Source organism: Pygoscelis adeliae, unplaced genomic scaffold, assembly GCF_000699105.1.
Source record: "Pygoscelis adeliae isolate BGI_AS28 unplaced genomic scaffold, ASM69910v1 Scaffold130, whole genome shotgun sequence".
Classification (NCBI taxonomy): domain Eukaryota; kingdom Metazoa; phylum Chordata; class Aves; order Sphenisciformes; family Spheniscidae; genus Pygoscelis; species Pygoscelis adeliae.
This window is the reverse complement of record NW_008824031.1, coordinates 5089706-5110717: the sequence shown is the minus strand read 5'-3', so window position 1 is coordinate 5110717 and position 21012 is coordinate 5089706. Positions and strand designations below refer to the sequence as shown.

Genomic DNA, 21012 nt, shown 5'->3' with positions numbered 1-21012 from the left:
AATGTTGCTGATTCATATTGTGCCAGTACAAATAAAGGGGCAAAGATATGAAGTTCATTTAGAGTCCTGGAAGTGGTGTAAAAAAGCATTTGAATGCATCCTAAAAAAAACCCCACTCTGATGCAACATTTCCAGACATCGAAGATATTGAAAGAAAAAAAAATATTGTCCGCCAGTGAGTCTGCTGCAAACCTGTGATGAGGCAGGCATGAGACTGCCTTGTTTTCCCCCCACCTCCTCTGCCTTTGCTGTATCTGCATCTCCCAGGCCGCTCGCGCGCAGCCCCCGCACCGCCTGCCCCGGCTGATGCACTGGTTGTGGGCACAGGAGAGTGGCCACAGAGCTACGGGGAAGCCAAGTGCTATGCATCTCTGGCAAGGTCCCCCCAGTCTGACATCCCTTAAACCCTCCCATGTAATTTTTTCTTGTGCTTGTTTTGCCCCTGAAAGATAAAGTGTTGCAGGGGTGTATAATATATGTGGTTTAATATTAACAATCTTTCGTTTCTCGGAGGAGCTACACTTCCTATAGTAGCTAATGCAGGTAGGAAGCATTAAACATCCTTTCAGGTGTCCTGATTAATGTTCATAAATCTTCTTCTTGGTTGCTTGGTGCAAGTGCTTTTTTGCCTTGCAGACGCCTGATGTCTTTGAAGGAGGATCGTGCTACCGGAGAATGGCAGTACAGTGAAATCTGCATGGGGACGGGACAAACGTGCATGTTCCCTGGGCTTATCAATAACTATTATCAATACATCATCTCTTTTGCTGAAGATGAAGCAGGTAATCTTTTAGCTTTATATCGCACCGAACGGCATGCTTGTTGTTCCTCTTTGGATTAAAACACCAGAGAAGGGGTCAGAGGGGGCTCCTGAGAGGCAGCGGGTGGTGGAGAGGCAGAGCGTGAGTCTGTCAGTCTTTAAAATGCTGGTGGGTGAGATTCCCAACATCTCCCAAATATCAAACTGAAGTCACAGTCCTAATTTTGAGGCACCTCCTCCAGTGGCCAGCGTGCCGCACGGTGACTGCAGGGGGAATTGGAGAGGCAGTTCCCGGAAAGACTGAGTCTGGGTGTGCTGCTGCCTGCACACCTATGGTCTGGAGGGATGTGGAACAGCAGAAGGCAAATACAATTAGAATAGAGACCCCATTCTTCACAGTGCCGTGCCGTGGGGAATGCAGGTCCTGAGAGGCTGAGAAACTGATACCCAAGTGAGAGTAAGTCTATACTCTTGGCTAGTCAAGAAGGCTGTTGGTGTTATTAATGGATGCAGGGAAGCAGATGTAATGAACAGTAATTACGAACCTGCTCACCTTGGCCTGGAATATTTGTATGTCTCGAGGTGAAGCAGAATGAAAGCCCTACGTTATGTCTCGAGTGAGGCATCAGCAAAAGGCTGTTTAAGTCCATATTTTATTAATGCCAGCTAGGATTTTGCCTTGCATAGGACTGAAGGATGTAGTCTCAGTGAAGCTTTGCATAGCTGTGTTTTTAAGACTGGAGACATTTTGCTTTCTAGGAGGGAGGTGCTGCAATTTGAAAAGGAGGAAATAAAGAGTCCTGGGGTGAAAGCTGGTGGTCGCTACCTTGTTTGTACAAGGATATGGTTAATTGCCCAGCCCCACAGCAGAGCACGTAGCTCCTGGCTGGGGACAGGGAGAGGAGGACTCAGCAATGCTAAGTAGCCTCATGTGCAACTTGGCAATGCAGGAGTTTGTGTTCTGCCCTGTTGTGGGGAGGTCCTGGCTTGTGGTCACAAGCACCCGCTTCCAGAATGCCCCAATTTTTAAACTTCTGTTTTTCCTGCAGATTATGTCAGGTGTGGATGTTGCACAAATGCAACATGCGTGGCAGATCATATAAATGCAAATTTTATCATGTTAATGCAAATCATCCAAATTAAGTATTAGCTCAAAAGTTTGACTTTGGAATTTTATCTTTTTTGGAGTTAAAATCCATTTTCTTTAATGGTTAATGTTCATGGAAGGTAGAGCTATTTTGCAGTGCTGTGGCGAGAAGGATATCTTACCCTAAAATCAGAAGAACTTGGTTTAATCAGCTTTATGCCAAGGCAGAGAGCTGCCAAGTGCAGTATCAAGCTGTTAATTACAGCCCTTGTTCATGTACCCAGGAAGCGGCATCTCCCTCCTCCTGCACCTGTGGGCAGAGTCTTTGCAAAGGGGGGGTGAAATGCTGCCGCCCCTCTTCTGCCCCATGCTTTCACACGTACTTTGCATAAGTATAATAGAGCTGGGTGGAAATTTGGGCTGGAGTCAGTTCTCAGAAGTAGTTATTTGCCTTATGTTTGCTTTATTATAATGGAAAGAAATCTGTTGATAACAGTTTAGTGAGTTTTCTTTATCTGCCGTGAACAGTCGTCTCTTTCACTTTTTTGGTGTGCTGCGAGTCTGTTTTTTTACAAGTTTATCACACAGTTTATTTTAACAAGCTTTTCTTCATGGAAGCATTTGGTTTTTGGGGTTGTTGCTCTGATGAATGTTAATCTGGCTGGTGCGGTGGATGTGTTTACGCGGTGGGGACACCTATATTTTTGGCTCATTGCACAGCCATTATAAAGCCAGCAGCCCCATCCCCTGGCAGCTGAACTTGTCGGGGACACCCCAGGCACTGTGCTATGTCTGTAGGGTGCACATGTGATATAGCCTGTGTGCTTCATGGCCTGAGCATCCATATTTCTGCCGGATAATTTCCGGGAAAGAAGGGTGGGATGTGAAGCACACATCACTGCACCGCAAGATGCAGTGCCAGGTGTTTCCCATCCCTGTTTGGATCAAGGCTGCCTCTGGCCTGTGGTTAATGGAGCCCACCAGAAAAAGGAACAAACAAGCCGGGGGTGGCCAGGGGTGGCTGGTTTCTGCCCTGGGAGCATCCAGAGGAGCTCAGCCAGGGCAGCGCAGGAGAGCAGGGAGGAGGAGGGAGGCTCAGCAGCCAGCAGGAGCTGCCACCGACTGCCCACATCTTCCTTTGCTCACTCTGACCCCTCTGCTCCTTCCTTTCTTCCCCTTGGGGTACCCATAGGATGCCCAAAGAAATCTGCCTTACTCACTAAGCAGGTCTCAGTTGCCTCTTTTTCTTGCCTCTTTTTCTTTTTTTTTTTGAAATATTGCAAATTTATTTTTTCTCTCCGATCCTTTTCATTGCACCGCTCAAGCACTTGAGCTGGCAAAAGAGAAAGGAGAGTGCCGGAGGGACTGTTTATCCCAGCTTCCCCTGCACAACAGGAGAAGGATGGAAATGCAATTAAGAGAAAATAAGTCAGATAAATAGTGATGGACATTGTTTGGCTGAAGGTCAAGCCCTATCCATGTGACCTGACAGAGCTGTGACAAACCAAATGCCTTTCGTGTGAGATACATCTCACTTTGTGAGTGTGCTAGAGAAAGCAAAAGCAAAATCTTGTTCTTCTGTAATTCATCCCGAGAGTGCTTCATCCAAAAGAGCAGGAGACAGTGCGAACATTCTTAATTTCCTTTAACTTTGTTTTGACAAAGGGAATTCAGGGTTTGACTGTTTTGCATTAGAGAAGTTAAAGGACACTGATCAGACTGAGATGACAGCTAAAGTCTGGGCAGCTGAACCTGCAGGGGAAATTTTTCCAAATAATATTTCATGACAATATGTAAAAGCTCCCATTCACTAAGAGTATTTTATGCCACTGGACTGCAGATGAACTCTCACTACAAACCCAAATATAAACCTGCCTTGTTTCCTCCAGTAGCCAGATCTCCACGCTGGTCCCAGGTTTCCTGATGCTCTCTGACCTGTGATGCAGAGTTAATGCCTCTGTGCTGTACAGGGCAGAAGCTCCATGGAGAGTTTTCATGGCTGTGTTTGTTTTTTTTCCCAGGGGAACTTTACTTTATGTCTACCGGCATACCAAGTGCCACGGCTCCCCATGGAGTGGTGTACAAAGTGGTGGACACCTCTAGGTATGAGATGTTCTTGTTGCAAAGCCTGAGTGTGGTGCAGTGTGTCCAGGTGTGGATGTGATGAATGATGCTGACTGACTAGCTCTTCTTCCATGCTGGGCCCTTCTGTGGAGCTTGATCAAGGAACAGCTGGAGCAACGCGTTGTGAGTTTGCTTTACTCCTGTAGCTGTGGGAGTCTACGCCGCCTGGTGATCATCAACTTGTTATGGGGCCTGTTGGTGCTATGTGGGTTGGGAGATTTGTTCCTGAAAGCTAAAGGAGTATTTTATGGGTGGCTTGTCTTTCTCAGGCAAAGTTTCTCTAGATTCCTACCCAGAAAGAGGCAGTTTTTCTCAAGGTGTTTATTCTCAGTTCCTCTCCATCCCCTGTAGCCAGCTGCATCTCCCCTAAGGGCCCCGTGCCTAGGCAGCTGCAGCCAAAGCTGACCCAGCGCGACCTGCAGTGCTTTCTCGGGCAAACCAGAAACAAAAGTCAAAAAGTACATTCTTTTTTGTGTTTCAAAGACGAAAATGGTTTGCACAAGGAAATAACACCATTGGTACACCTTCTGGATCCCATGTGCACATATCTTCAGACTGGGCAAGGCAGGGAATAGTTGTGTTTTATGGGAAGACCTATAGCTGTTTTTTCCATCTTCTTGTTTTTTAAGCATTACTATTATTGGCAAAACACCAAAATACTTTCAGCCAGACATGTAGAGTGAAACTTTTGTAGCTTTTATATTTTTAAAAGGATTACATTTACAGCTTTAGCTATCTGAGCATTTTGAAACAAAACAATTTTCTGTTTTATGTTGGAACCAGACCCCAAAGTTAAACAGCCCCCAGAGCTGCCGCTTGTTTTCCTCTGACTCCTCCTCTGTCAGGAGCATTTTCCATTATCTAAGACAGTGGAAGCGTTCCTGTAAACTGTGTATTAAGAGGTTGGTATTATGCAACCTTTCCAAAAATAAAGCAAGTAGAATTCAAAAGAAAGTCGTAAGTTTAAGTTTAAAAAGAAGTTTCTCTAGTGTGTCTAGTACGGAAATATGAATAAGAAAGAACTCATAGGAAAATTCATAAAAGTGGGGAACGTCCCTGTGGCAGTAGTTGAGAGGGGAGCTCTTCGCCTTCCACAGAAATGCAAATACAAACAATCCTAACGACAAATGAGTTATACCCTCCAAATGCAAACATCATGCATTTTGAACCAGTTTGAAAACCTCTGTAGAAGGCTGCAGATTAACAAGCCAGCCAGCATAGGAAAAAGTGATGATGAGCTGGATGTAACTTCTCAGAAGTGAGATATACCTCCATGGCAAACAAATTTGTGTCAAAATAATGTGTTGTGCTAAGAGGAAGCCTCTGTAGGAGACACTTAGAGCTCGTTTGAAACTAATGCATTTTTGGTACTACTTTTGTAGTAGTTAGCCTTTTGTTTGGGCTTTATGTACGAATAATAGTGTGCTATTTTGCTTCTCTGAAGACAGCCTGAAAACTTGCGTACACATGACCTTTATGTCAGATGTTCAACATATACTGTCTAGTTTAGTGATTTTTATTTTCAATTTGATTAATCTCTTTCTGTAATGCTTGAACCTGCCAATGTTTTATTTCCTTAATGGATTCAGCAATAGCAAGTGAAAACACAGCCAGAGGACTCCACTGCCTTGTGAATACTTGGACTTCAATCAACAGAGATATGTGATTGTTTAATTATGTTTTCTACTGTAAGGGATTACTTGGATCATTTAAACAGACATTTTTTTTTCCAGTGAGCATTACATTCATTGAAAAACAATGGGAAGCAAAGGCTCACGATGCCAGGGGAAAGGAATTAATTGTACACTGTGTGTCCCTTTTTTCGCAGGAGAGCACCACCAGGAAAATGCCGAGTTGACCCATCGCCAGTGAAAGTAAAAAGCAAGCGCATCGCGTTTGTGCCAAAGGAGAGTAAGTGTCACTGTTGCTGTTTATTATTGGTGCATGTTAGCTGGCAGTAAATATAAACTCCAGGCTCGTGCTATCTCTCTATGCGTGGAGACCACCCAGAACTTCACTCTTCAGAGTATCCTCAAAGTTAATTCTTATCAGCTGTTTTGGATCTGAAGAGTTGGTTCAAATAAGGCATAAGGTATTTCTCCTCTCCTGGCCACGTGAAATCTTCTCTGTAGTTTCTGCCCCTGTACATTTTCCCTTTTCCATGCTACATCGTACCTGTTTCACTGCCACCAACTTGGTTTCCCCATAACTGTTTCTGTACTGAGATCCTGTGCTCGATGGTGCTTTTCAGTGAGAAGTGATTTTTTGCAGTGTCTTCAGGTAGTGAGGGGCACTTCAGGAGCCGAAGGATATGATGGCTAAAGGGTTGGGAAATAGCTCATTGAGCAAGATGAGGGCTGAGTCATTGTTAGTTGTAAGTGAGAGAATATGGGATGAGAAAATGCTCCCAAAAGAATCAGCCATTCGGGTGAACTTTTGGCTTATCCAAACCCTCCAGGGCTTTTTGATTGCTTCATACTGAATGAAGTATTGAACTGCTAAAGCTGGAGCAGTCAAGGATGTGGCTGAGTTTGCAGCAAGCCAAGTACTGTTTATGTTAAATGCAAAACCCTAAATACGCTATTAGGATCTCAAAATTAGATTAGGCACCATCACCTTTCTTTTCCTCTGTGCATTTTGTTTACACATGTAAGTACCTAGGCAGTACTCTAACAACTTTGCCATGAAGTTAATATTATTGTAGGAACTCTAATGTCAGAATACTCTAATTTTTAATTACATTAATTGTGTTACACTGCATTTGAGTCATTGACAGTTCCTACAGCTTTGACTTCAGGGAGGAATGAGGGCACTCAGCACTTTACAAGATTGAGTCTTTAAGGTGGAACAAGATCTAAGGCTAATTATTAACTGTTGACATGCCCGAGCCCTCAGCACGTCTTCGGAAACATTCTCCTTTGCAAGCTGTGCGCGCAGTTTCCAAACATTAGTAACTTGGTTCATGTTCAACCAGCTTTGTCTCTGTTTCTTCTTATGCATTGTTCTCTATGCAAGTCCAAAGTTCAGATTTTTAAAGTACACATATAAATAAATCTTTTTGGTTTGTTTACAAGGTAGTTTTCATCATAAAATAAAACTTAGAAACAGTGGGAGAGATTCTGCTAAGTGTCTCAAGAACTAAGTTCATGTGTAGGTGAAAACCAAGCATGCAGATTTTGATTCCGGAGCCCGCAAACAGGACGTGTAGCCGTAAATATTTTGCTGTTTTGGTTAGTGTTTAGTGCGAATGTAACAGAATCGCCAAGGCATGCGGCTTGCATTAGCTGGATGGGTGCATTTGTTGGAAGTGGATTTAATAAATAGCTTGAGGAAGAGTAATACATAGTAACAACTTGATTCAGTGAGGTGAAAAGCACTCCCAGGTGGCCATTAGCTTTCATGCAGTCCTACATATCATTATATGAGTTCCAGGATTTTTAAGTGCTTTGCCAGATCAGGCTCCAGCAGCTGAGGTGTGCACAGGTAAGGCTTTCACATTTGTTTCTTGCCTTCAGAACTTCAGCTTCCAAAGAAGGGAAATATTTTCATGCCACAAATACAATTCCTCTCCAAAGAGCATTATGTGGAAAAACTGGACCGCTGCAAGGGTTTGTCTTTTGGGGACAATAGATGTTAAGCACAAATAAGACAGTCATATTTTCCCTCATCTCTGTACTACAAAGCAAATGATGAATGAGAATGGATAAATCTAGGATATAATTCAAAAAGTTGTGATGTCTTTGCAAATGTACGTGACACTGTCCCAGCTCAGTAGATGGTTATTCTGAGTAATTCTGAATTGCTTCCTTCTGACAAGCTAAAACTTACTTTTAAGCTAAAAATAGAGCGCATGTGAATAAGAAAGTCCAGTAACGCCTGGAAACTGTGACAGCAAAGAATTTTAAGCTTTTCAGAGTTCAAGGCTTTTTTATTTTTTTTCATAAGGAAGAAAAAAAACAAACCCAAATCCTGTTTTATGTGTTGTCCTGGCAACTCTGTTCCTTTTGCACATTCCAGTTGCCAGAGAGAATTGATTTTGAATGTTCCTGATTTCAGCGCCTCTGAATAAAGCATCTGGCCCAGTGGGGAGGCCGGCGCTCTCGGTCTGGTAACGATCCAATCATTACTAATGAAGAGAAGAGCAGAAATAGTGCCTGTCTTTAAAATGCTTTCAGCGGGGGAGAAGGGTACAGTGGGGAACTCCTCTTCTGACCGTGAAACTCCAGCGCCCACCCTTTAATGGCCAGGGTGAGGTTTTGCCAATAAACTGCTTGGAGTTCGCTTCTTGGGAGAGGCTTACTAGTTGGCATTAAACCCTGCAGTCCTCTCTGCTAACCAAAAGCAGCCGACATTTTTCGCTGAGGAAATATTGGCTCACTGGGAGCGTTGTTGCTTCTCAACAGGATCAAGTAAGCAAATTCCAAGAAACGAGTTAAATAAGTCAAAAATCAGCACTGGTTTCGTACAGTTGTCTTTAAGTAGTGTCTGTAGAGTGACAGACTCATGGTTTCCTGGGTTTTTCCCCCAACAGAGCTTATTGTGAAAACACCAACGCCGCGTCCCCAGCTGAAGGCCATGACCGAGGCCCCATGGGGAGGCAGGCCAGACCTCGAAACCACCCGTGCGCCAGCTGTGGACTGGGTGGGCCAAGCCCTGCTGCCGCCAGGGAACCGGAGCAGGACACCCACCACCCCAGCGCCGAGCGGCAGGACCCCCAAGCCCAGGAAGGGAGGAAAGAGGAGGGGGCAGCGCAGGAAGAAGAAACCCCCCGGCACGGCCCTGCCGCTGCAAAATGGTGCCGTGCGGCTGATGGAGCAGCGGGGCCGTGGCCAGAACCAGGGCCGGGTGGAGGTTTACATCGACGGCGAGTGGGGCACGGTGTGCGACGATGGCTGGAGCTTGCCCGCCGCCACTGTGGTGTGCCGCCAGCTGGGCTTCCCCTACGTGGTGCGGGCCAGCAAGAAGGCAGAATTTGGGGAAGGGACCTCGCTTCGCATTCTCCTGGATGACGTCCAGTGCTCCGGGCAGGAGAAGACACTGCTGGAGTGTGACCACGCTGACGTTGGCACGCACAACTGCTCCCACGAGGAGGATGCCGGTGTGGTGTGCAGCCGGGAGGAGGTGGCAGACTGGTGACAGAGTAGCTGGCAGGACTCAGAGCACGTCCCCTTCTTGCCTGGCCCTCTAAACCAGCGTCAGTATTGAGGAGGGTGTGCTCTGCCTTGAGGATGCTGCGTCTGTTAGAAGTAATCTGCTGTTTTCTTCGTGTTCATCCCCATCCATCTGCCTTGGAGGGAAAGAAAAAGTAAAATGAAGCAGTGACTTGAGTATGTCGTGGGCAGGGACTGCGTTTGTATGGGGTTTTTTATAAGAAGAAAACCCCAAACATCAGCCATTATAGATTAGAAAAAAGATGCATCCTGTTGCCCTTTCACCTTTCAAAATACAGCATTCCCCAGCCATGCTTCACAGTGTTTTGCCAAAAAATAAATTCCCAAATGACCACGTTTCACTCTTGCTTATGGAAGTGTTTGTGTTGTTTGGCTTGCTTTGCCACCTGCCATCTCTGAGTGGTAGTTTCTAAGTACGTGTAAATCTGTGCCTTTCTTTGCAGAATACAAAAGTAGGGTTTTTTTTAACTTTCCATGCACTAGTTTAAAGGAAAATGATTCTTCTGTAATGCTTTATATTGGTATAAGCCTATTGGTTATCAAAGATAACTGCGTCTAAGCAAAATAAGATAAATTAGAAGAAGTCATAGCATACTGCCTGGAAAATACTTCTTCAGTTTACACTAGCCTAAGCGAAAGGAAAATCTGGCCTTTTTTACATGAACAGGATCATTATCCAGTTTAACCCTGAAGATACTTCGTACATGTTTCTCCACTTTCCCAAATGTTGTGAAGTCATGTGGTTTTGCATTCAATTTTCACAGGTGTGAATGACTAGACAAAAGGTAATGTAGTGGGGTAATAATCCTGTAATAGTTACCCCTTTTTAAAGGATATTAAAAAACCCACAGAACTCATTTTGACTGAAATGTGTTTTTCGCCTGAGTGGTGATTGGAGACACATGTTCTCCTCTCTTGTGGTCTCTCTGTGCTTGATAGCATTTTGCCTGGTTAAGTTTTTCCCCGATGTAATCAGGATAGGTTTTATCTTGTGCTCACACAAGAACATGAGAAAGACAAAATTAAGCAAATGTAAAATGACTGGTGCATCCAGCAATGTCCATGAGCAAAACCTTGTATCTAAAGCTCGTACTGTGGATGTTTATTTTAATTCCCCAATGACAAGTTGACAGTGTCCTCTTAAGTCTAAAACATTGATGTATATGTTAAATGAATTTGTTTCAAATATTTTTTCTTGAACTTTCTGATATACCCATTAAATAATAGTTTTTATATTAAAGAATATCTTCACTATACAAAAGCAGACGATCAGAAAAATAGCTCTGTCTCCCTACTTCTTATGAAGTATAAAGGGGAGAACAGATGTATAAAGTGCCTTTTGCAAAATATTGCTCTTATTTCCTTGGAAAACCTACAAATGCCATCAGGCACCAGAATGTCATTAGGCTTTTCCCATTGCAGTGAAGGTGCAAATGCATCTGTTTAAAGTGCAGAAATTCACTTCAGGCACATCAAAATGTTCAAGAACAAGAGAGCCCTTTGTAAATTCTTCTGTTAAAAGAGTTGGCACCTCTTGAGCTGATGGGACTAGAGGGCTGGAAGAAAATGGAAAGTGGAGATATAATCTTCTTCTTCCAAATTCCTCTTCCACTTCTTTTGGCTCCTTAGCCAAATTTCAGCTAGCTCTAGCTGTGAGATTTTAAGGAGAATCTTGGTCATAGTTATGCTTAAAAACTTCTGGGTAGAAAAAAGACCTGCACAACAAAATTTACTCTAAATGGAGATGATTCAAGGATGTCTGCCATAGACCAATTAGACAGGAATTTCACCATCATTTTCCAGGTACTTAAGTATTCTTTGTCTGATTTAACTATTAGTTACCCTATGGCTACTGTAGCCTATCTGAGCCTCCTGAGCATAAGCAGAGGCCACCTACATCTTGCATATTGCTGGTGGTGACTGCCACCAACCCCTGGCTGGCAGTCATTTAGTGGCACACAGTCTCTGGTGACAGCTAAAGGCATATGGAAACCAGCCCATGAAGAGCAGCCGTCAGTAAGAGCGAGCTTTGCCCAGCTGACAGCAAAGCTGTACACCCCCAGTGTTTGCTGCCGGCTTTACGTGGGTGCCACAGCCTTCACACGGGAAATATTTATCTCCAGAGGAAGAGACAAGACTTGCAAATAAGGTTTCTTTTCCCTCTTATCCTTTCTCCCAGCCTACACTGAGTGGGGAAGGCATTCAGGTAGGTGTGTGCCAGCTCGGTACGCGTGTCTGTGCCTGCCAGCTCAGTATGTTGTTATGATGCTGGGAAGATATTTCTGACCATCGCAGTCCCTTCCAAGCTTAAAACATAACTACTCTAAATCCTCGTATTTGTCAGTCTAGTTCCCTGGTATTTAAATAATAAGCCTGTACTATTCAAAGCACAGAAGTACATGTACTTTTAAATACCTGATATATCATCTGCTGTTTAATAGGGTTCTTATTGATAGCATTTTTCTTAATTTAAAAATGCATTTATATGCCAGGGTGTCACACAAACTGAGCTGTAGATAATCTGATAAACCCTGCTACTACATTTGAACATACCAGTATACCACCTGGATGCTGACTCAGGATAAAGGTCTTAAAATAGCCCAGAAAAATGCTGGTTACCACAGTGCAGCTGCTCTTCTGCATGTGCTGTGTGGCAGTCCCAGACTTTGGTCTAGTAGCAATATGGTTTAGTGCCTTCTCTCCCAATTCACCTCTGTGACCAAGAGTGGAACATCTGCATTTTTCCTTACACATTTTTCCTTTCCTTATGTTAGCCCAGCTGTATCACATGGAGGACCCAGCGTATCTCTACGGGAACAGTGTAGACCCAGCCTTGCCACCTCTTTTTCTCTACCTCCAAGGCAGAGTAGCTCTGTGCAGACCTCGGGGTTTTTTTTCACTTACATTGCTTCTGGTGCCCAGCAGCCAGCCCAAGCACTGCCACGCTGTGCTGCAGTCTGTGGTATAGACATTATCTTCAGGCCAAAATCATTTGAACTTACCATGTTCTTTCCAAGGCATCCGATAGACAAATTCTCCCACAGGTATCTGCGAAAAAAACTTTAGAGCTTGCTGCCAAAGCAATGGAGAGAGAGTGAAATAACTAGGGTGTGGCAGTGGGGACGCTCACTCAAATGCTGGCAAAACCCTTCTGGGTGTTGAGCCCTGGAAGGAGCATGCCGTGAGGACATCCCCCACGTGGGGGGAGCCTGGGCTCTGCCCAGCTTCTCTGTGCCGGGTTGCAGGGTATGAATAGCACGAGGCACATCATACATCACATTACTAAGCACAGCGGCCTGTAATTAAGTAACACTGAAGCCATGACTCAAGCTCAGAAAGCTCAGCCGTGGCACTGTGGGCGACACTGGCACCAGGTGCAGAGATGAGCCTGGGGGCCCAGCTTCACATGGTGCCATGGTGTTTCTCCTGCCTTCATCTCCCCTACCAGCCTCTCCCCCACCTCTGACCAGTCAGCACCTTTGTGATGGGCCTCAGCATGGCCAAGGGAGCAGCTTGTGCACTGCTGGCCCACAGCCCAAACCCAGCAAAACACCTCCAGGAATGCACCAAGCAGAGCCTGCCTCTTCTTTAACCTGTTAGCGTTGACATGGTTGTATGAGGGGGTCCCCAGTACGAATCTGTCCCACTGTGCGTGAGCTCAGCCCGGCACTGTTTGGTTATGATCAACATAGAAACTCAGAAGTGCAGAGGAGAAAACCAGCCACAACATACCAATATCCAAGCCTGCTTTTCCTCTCTGAAAGATGCCAATAGACCTCTTTAAAAGGTCAGCTTGGCATGTGAGTTGCATTGGCCCCCTTAGATACTTTCAGACATAAGCACACATTTTTCTGTATGAAAAGAGGTGTACGCATTGTTTGATAACTAATAACTGCATCCCAAATTTAAATTTTAAGAAATCATAGTTTTTCCTCTGTTAAACAAATAAGACCTCAAACCCATCTGACGTGTGTCAATACCTTGCTGCCTTGAACATGACTTTCCCAGGGTTTTTCATGTCTAGCCTTTACTCTGGGGCACAGGTGCAGCTATAGAGCTGCCTTGAGCAATGTTTTAATGTAGTCAGAAAAGCAGCTACAATGGAAACGGCAATCATTCCTTAACAATAATGTGGTAAATAGGGATGCTATTTTTGAGGAAAAAAACCCATCTCTAGCGTTCAGCCAGCTGTAAGCACTAACATCAAGTAGCTTGTTCCTCAGGGGCATTACCTGTTGGCAATGACTAAACCCTTGGACTATTTTCATTATTATTAACCATCTTGCCAATTACTTGCCCACTCCATGCTGGAAAATTTTACTGAGAAGGATCAGCTTTCTTCTTCCAGTCCTTATGGACCTCAGTATATATGAATGGGGTGACAGCCGACTCAGGGTGAAAATCACGGCAAAGGTCTGTATTTGACAGTGTTGGATAAACAACATCTAAGCCCACTGCGGATTTTGTTTTGCAAAGGTATGGTTGACTCCTGTATCCAGTGTACCTTAATCTGTGGCAAAAGGTCTGGTTTTAGATCAGCTCATTTATTATGAGCAGTTGCGTTTTCTGAGAGTTTTCCTGTCCACATCTGCCAGGCGTGGACAGGAGACAACAGTACAACAGTGCATGTCAAGCTTGAGCAATGTGGCTCTGATGGCCTTGAAAGGTGCCAAGGTCCAGCACCTTCTTTGCACACAGCAAAAGGCTTTATCCTGATCGAGTCAGGATGTGATGCCCCAAAGCCAGAAAAGACTGGAGTACATTTGGTTGTCAGTACCCCCAAATGAAGGATTTTTTTTTTTTCCTGGTAAATGAAGGGGCACCAGGAAACATTTCCTGGCACTGGAAGGCAATGAGCTGTGCGGTCCCCAGCACGCCTGTGGCCCAGGTTAACCTGCACCCTCCCAGATCACCCTGGGCTAGGTCAGGAGTCACTACCAGTTGGCCTTATAACCAAGGGATGACTCTGTTTAATTTACTAGCGTAGACGGAGCCTTTGTGAAATCTAAACCCAAGGTGGCTGTTTTTTCTAAAGGACTGAACTTCCCATTGCAAAACCACGTAGGCCTTTTGACAATTTGTTTTCTGAATGCTACAGAAACAAAAATCTCTTTGGAGCTGATCAAAAGTATAAGGAGACAAAATGATGGCTTTATTTTTTTGCACCTGCTTTTGAACACAGTGAGTATATCACTAGTATTTGGACTGCTCACTTTTTTGTTTCCGCCTTCCCTTTTCCTGTGTACGGTGTATTGTGGTTTTAGGGAGATGCCAGATGAGTTGCAGACTGCAAGGTATTTCATTCCTATGCGTGTAGCAATTCTTTAAACCAAGATTTTAGACCATTTGTGTTGTGCCCGCCTTTCCAGTATGACACTTACAGACACCTTAGAGAGAAAAGGAGCTTCTGGAGGAAGCAGCAGGGGCTGTTTTGGGAGCTGTGACCCCAGAGGCTCAGGCTATGCACAGGATGACGGGGAAAGTCCTGAACCGCAACGGTCTTCCAGGGCATCTGCAGTTCTGCAGAAGGCAGGCTGAGAAGATCTTGCATCACCCGAGGTTTTATTTTGGAAGAGCAGCGGGAAAGGAAATTATCCTTCAAGCTTATCCTGAAGTGGAAGAAAGATCTCGCTTCAGTTTTTCAACTGCCTCTTCCTGCATGCCATAGCTTGTGACATGCCACACCATGCTGACGTGCAGTCTCATCTCACAGAGTCCCGTTGGCTGGAGGTGTCCTCCCCCAGCCCGGCCCAGCCGCAGCCCTCGCTCCCCAGCAGCCGCTGCTGGGTCGGTGGTGAAGATGCTCTGGTCTTCCCCAGCAGGTTTTGTGACTTGGGACTCTGTGCTTGGGGAGCTGATTTTCCCAGCATCAGACAGAAGGTCAAGTTTTTGTTACTAACTCGATGCCACTTTTCAATTTTCCTAACTTTTAATTAGGTTAAAATAATGGGTCATTTTCTGTTTCCAAAAACATTGTAACTGCCCTTGCTAGCTTTGGCTTGGCTGGATTTAATGATTATTTACACTGATACAAAACCCACCAGAATTGGCCTACTGCTATACATTTTATATCCATAATATATGTATACATATGCTGAGGAAAGTTAGGTACTTTTGAATAGAACTAACATTTTTCTCTTAATTTTACTAATAACTGGATTTAAAATAGGGTCATGTATTGAATTGTGCTGGTAACACAATTTAAGTCCATATTTTGTAGTATTAGTTGTAATATTGCAATTTGTTTTATATAATAAAAATAACCAAATGTTTACATTAAAGTATGCATTTTATTTTTTTTCCTTTGAGCTGGTGTATGAATGAATGTAACCCTAAGCACACAGCAGCAAATATCTCCCCATACATTGCAAATGACTAGTAACAGAAGCAATCACTGACTGTTTAAGGGGAGGGAGGTTAAGGTAAACACCTCTCCTATTCTTGGTAAAAAATTCTGTATGGTTTTACTCTGAATAAGTTCATCTGCCTCACTACTTTTCACATTGGCTGTCATAATAACAGTAAAAAACCAGGGAAATCAGATATTCTTACTTGGCCATCAGAAGAACAAGGTGGGTTTTGATGTGTACTTCAGTAAGTATTTTGAAATCTGGTTATATTCCTCACCCAGCATTGCTCTGAGCCAGATGACTGTCTGGTGGCATCGTGGCGTTCGTATCCTGCGTTCAAAGATACGCAAAATATGAATCTGTCTGAACCCTCAGGCTATGTTAGATTCAATAGTAAGCTGCGCTGCAATCATCCAACAAGAAAGCTTGAGAATATACATTTTCTGTCCTGGATTTTCCAATCCTTGGAGCAGAGAACTTCATCTTTTGCACTATTAAAAGCAAATAGTTATTTGCCACAATACAGCAACTACGTGAGATGACCAAATGGAGGAAGGTGAAGGCACACTGTGTACAGACACAATGAACATTATTTGCCTTCAGTTAAACAAAATGTTCAGACGTTTCACAGCCCGTCTACAAAAATCTGCATCCCTGCATAACATCTGCATGACCATGTGCATTAGGGACCCCACATCTCAGACACGGCTAAACCCTCAAGTCTTCACAAATGAGCACCTAGGCAGTGCTTCACGTGGATTGCTCACGTGTGGCAGAGCTGCCAGAGCCGGGCAGAAGGACCAAAATCCCTAAATAGCAGTCGGTCCTTGGATTCCACCCGGACAGTGTTTCTGCCTAGGAAAGGAGGCCACGCCTAGTAAAAACAGTCCTGAAGTTTGCATTTCTGCTGGAGATGGATGAAGTGCCGTGCTCATGCTAGCCCCAGACACCCACTAGTTCCATATGGACCTTTAGGCAGGGGGTGAGGTTTTAGACTGTAAGTTCTCCAGGAGAGGTACTAATTTACTCACCATCTGCACTTAACCAGTAGCACACAACAGATGGAGACATTTAACAATAAAATTAAAAGCTCTTTATTTAGAAATGTATTTTATTGGTAAATTCAGACTGCCCCAGGATACCCAGCCCTCTGGCTAAGTGTGTGCTGCCGAAGGCATTTCCCAACACAAGAGATGCCTACGCTGTGCCCTCTCCTTGCTGTCCTCGCTTACAGCCTATATGATGCTGGACCTCTTCAGAGAGAGCAGTAAATATTTTCAAACTAAATGGCTATGAAAAGACAAGCAAAAGAGAGCAGGAATTTGTCACCATCCCTGGAGGTATTTAAAAGACGTGTAGATGAGGCGCTTAGGGACATGGTTTAGTGGGTATGGTGGTGTTGGGTTGACGGTTGGACTCGATGATCTTAGAGGTCTTTTCCAACCTTAATGATTCTATGATTCTATGACTAACCCTATGTCCCACCAGTTTTTCAAATTCACCTCGTACCTTCACACCGGTTAATGGTTCCCAGATCTATGCTCTTCTGTTCTGCTCCCAAGTCTCTCTTGCTCTCTGTGTTCATGGGAATGTGCAAGTTGGCAAAATGTCCACACGATGGCAGTTCAGTCCCCAGCAGAAAGGTGACAGATGGGGAAGTTCAGCCTGCCCGAGCCTGCACTCCTTCCTTCTTAGTGCAGCGTGTGGCTCCCCTGCAGATAATAAACATGACAGTCCCTTGGTATCATGTCCCTCACTCAAGGGTATAGAAACATGTTAGAATACAAACAAAAGGTTGTATTAAAGCTTGTTAGAATACAAACAGAAGTTTTTATTAAAGCTTATCTTTAAAGCCTGAAATATAAGGTAATTTCTGCAGTATACCTGGGCTGAATACTTAGGGAAGGGGAGTTATCAGCTGATAATTATATTTGCATGAGAAGCTTTATTCTGAGAGCTTGCCTGATCTACTCAGGGATCAGAACTATATCACATGCCCTGTCTATCCCATCAAAATGTATAAAATGCCAAATATTTTACCACCTCTCTGTGAGCTGCTCACAAACAAGGTACAAGCAGGAATTTTCCACAGGAATTATTCTGAGAGTGATTTCAAATGAAAGAATACCTTACAGATATGATGTATTCTTGAAGTATGCTGAAAAAAACATTGATGAAACTCAGAAAATCAATGTTTCATCAGGAAGTTCACTGCGTGGCTTTAAAGACATGGTTTCATTAGTTAGCTTTAGTTTTTAAGCACTTTCTCAGGCTGATGCTATTCTTGTGATTAGCTGTATCTTTCCTAGTGATGGATATTTGTATCATGAGATCATGTTCTATATTGCCTGACCAATGGGAAGGAATGGTAGTTTTTTTTCTGAAAACAAGAGGATATAAAACCCCAGCCTTAACAGGCAAAAAAAAAATCTAGTTTCAATTAAGACAAACACAAACAGTAGTTAGATAATATTGTTGGTCTTTGAGAATATAACAACAACACAATTTCCAGATTAAAAAAAAAACCTGTGTGAAAGCATGTGTACCCGAAACAGAGGGGAAAATCAAAATAATGTTGCAATTACTTCAAGCCAAAGAAGGAACTACCGCTTCAAGAAAAATCAATGTTAAGATTAAATGTAACAGAAATCCAAACAATATTTTAAAATATACAACCAGCTTTTGCTCCATTCTATACTGACATATACAGAAATGTTTCTAACATTTTGTACCATTTGACCATTATCACGAGTCAGTGTTTCTCTGAGGTTGTAATGTGGCATTACCACCAAACGCTTGTGCTATGCAATGTGAAGCCAGAAAAGCGATGCTGGCCACCAAGTGTGCCCAGCGGAGCAGCCCTCCACACCCGCAGGCTGGAAGTCTGTGGATGAAGTGATCAGGTGTATTTGTTCTCATAGGGCACCTCGGGTGTCCTTCCTTCCCTCCACCGAGCGTGGTGGCCACCCAAAAGTAAAAGCCCAGGAGCTCCTGACAGGCTTTCACAGCTTTCACAGTTTTATGATAAGTCTCTGGTCCTTCTGCCCCCCGGGTGACTGACTGGGCTGATGGCACCCAACTCCTGCCCTGCGCAGGCCAAGAAACCCAAACATGGGCAAGCTTTGGCCACGCCTGCTGGGAGAGGTACCAGTTCCTGGGGACTTCAAAAGAAAATCCCCGTCATCCTCTAAGGTCTGCAATACCAAATCTTTCTTAGCCTAGCTCACACTACAAAGCCAGTGCAATTCCTTTCATCTGCCTGGTTTTCAAGTATTTTGCGATCTGTGTTTCCACGGCAAGTTTAGTTGAAGTTGGCCAGTAGGTGTTGGCCTCTAAGTTGCTAGTGAGGGATACACGGGCACGCATCCACACAGGAAAGCAGCATAAGTAACACAGAGAGTCCCGGCTGTTACAGGTGCTCCTTAAATTCCCCCTCACCATTGACTCCCTGCTGCCTCTCTGACACTAACAGCCCATTCAAAATTATTTACAGTTTCAAAAAAAAATTAAATAGAGATAAAAATCTCTCACCTTACACCAGCATGTGCTGTTGTTGCTTTGATAGCCTTTCTCTGATCTGCTAGTCTCAAACGCAAGCAGAAATGACACAAGAAAACCAAGGAAAACCTGCAGATCGTGGCCTTTTAGCACAGTCACTGCTTCCATTTGGAAACCAAAGTTAGCTGACTCTTGGAGGTGCCTGGCAGATGATTGCTGCATCAGATGGACAAAAACAGGGGGTGCCATGAGTTACATCCTCTCCCTCCTGCTGTGGAGAGGATGGCCATATGGGAGCTGCCGTGGGAGGGGAGCAAGGGAAAGGCACCCCATTGGAAACGGCAGGGACAAAAACTCCTGCAGCAGCCCCATATGGTGCTGAGAAACGTCAAAGACCCACAGGCAGCAAAATAGACACAATAAAAGTCCAGGTAGCTTAGTATCCCCTCTCCAGCTGGTTGAGTAAAGCTTGTATGGAGAAATAGTGCATGAATGGAGTTGTCCTGGGAAAGCCTGACAGGCAAGTGGTGTGCTGCTTTTCTTTAAAGGGCAGCAAGGTGTCCTGCTTCTCCTTCTCCTGCTGCAGTCAGAGCCATGGGGACGGTGGAGAGGAGTGTCTGCCACCCTGCATGCAAGGTGGGCAGCCTTCAAAGGGATAGACTGGGCACGGGATCCCGCTGGCAGGGGCTGCAGCATGGGGATGGGCCTCGGTTGCAGGCAGCAGGTCTCAGAGGAGGAAGGAAGAAGGGGGAGGGGGTTATGGGAGACTGTGGAGATTGTTGCAGGGATTAAGAGGCTGCTGGGCTGAGGGCAGGATGGGAAGACAGGAGGATGCAGTGGGAGGTTTGTGTATCCTCAGAGCCTGGGCCATTCAGGGGGTCTTCTTGGGCCATTTGGGGTCTTGTCATTCCTCCCAGGAATCCCCAGAGTGCAGAGCTCCTGCTGAGACCAGTGGCAGCACCTGGATCCATCCTCCATCACTTTCCCTGGCTTCTCATGAGACGATTTATTCATTCAGCCTCCACAACAGCCTGTTGCAATGAGTTCCTCCATTTAACAATTTATTGTGAAAAATATCTTCTTCTTTTAGACTTGCTGCCGGAACATTTCAGTGGGTGCCTCCTTGTTCTTGAATTATACAAAGTAATGATTAGTTTGTCTCTATTCATCTCCAAACCACCGATGATTTTCCAGACCCCTGTCATAACCTCCCTCAGTCATCCTTTTTCCAGTTTGGAGGCCTAATCCGTTCTGCCTCTGTTTCTACACCTCTGCTGAGCTGGGAAAAAGAACACGTGTGGTATTCATACACAGTGGGTGTGCTCTAGATTTACAGAGTCCTCTATATACTAATACAGTCAGGCATCTTGTTTTGCTCACCCTCCCATTTCTAATCACTGCCAATGCTCTGCTTGCTTCTTTGGTCTGTACTGAGCATTAAACTGGCATTTCCTGAGCAGGTGCCACCACTGAATATATATAACTGGTTTGGATGTGTATGTATATACACAGTTTAACTTTCCCCGTGCATTACTTTTCATTTACCAGAAATGAATTTCCACCATTTTATGGCTTGGTCCCTTGTGTCTTGTGATCCTTACGCAATTTGTGCCAGTCAGCTTTAGATCGCTCATTTTGAATAAAACTGTATCACCCCTCATTCCCATATCTGGATGATGAATGAGTACATTCTGTAACACGGGGCCCAAAGCAGACTGCTCTGAAAATCTTCATCTATTGATTCCTACAGGCATCAGCAGTATATTCCCTTTGTACCTTGTATTTTAAACAGCCAAAAGTCAACACAGAGCCTCCACCCTCCTTGTCTTGTGACAGCTTAGTTTCTCCAAGAGCCTTCAGTGATGAGTCTTATCTGAAACACTTCCGTAAACAAACACATGGAGGTGCAGCACCCTTCCTGACCTCCTCACGCACTTGTGCGAAGCACCACCTCCACCCAGGAAAGCGTGCACGTAACCACTCCCCCCCCCCCCCCCACACCCCCCCCGGCGGGTACCCCGC

At 44.6% G+C, this 21012-nt stretch overlaps 1 protein-coding gene across 1 annotated transcript in view; it reads left to right on the top strand.

Moving 5' to 3' along the window:
• The window catches only part of HHIPL1 (HHIP-like 1), a 16409-nt gene extending 6926 nt beyond the window's left edge, over positions 1–9483 (top strand). Inside the window, exons 6-9 of the mRNA XM_009328545.1 lie at positions 637–782; positions 3869–3950; positions 5800–5882; positions 8503–9483. Coding sequence (XP_009326820.1) covers positions 637–782; positions 3869–3950; positions 5800–5882; positions 8503–9107 — 916 coding nt within the window. The 3' untranslated portion in view covers positions 9108–9483. The remainder of the gene's footprint in view (positions 1–636; positions 783–3868; positions 3951–5799; positions 5883–8502) is intronic.
• The last annotated feature ends 11529 nt before the right edge of the window (positions 9484–21012 follow it).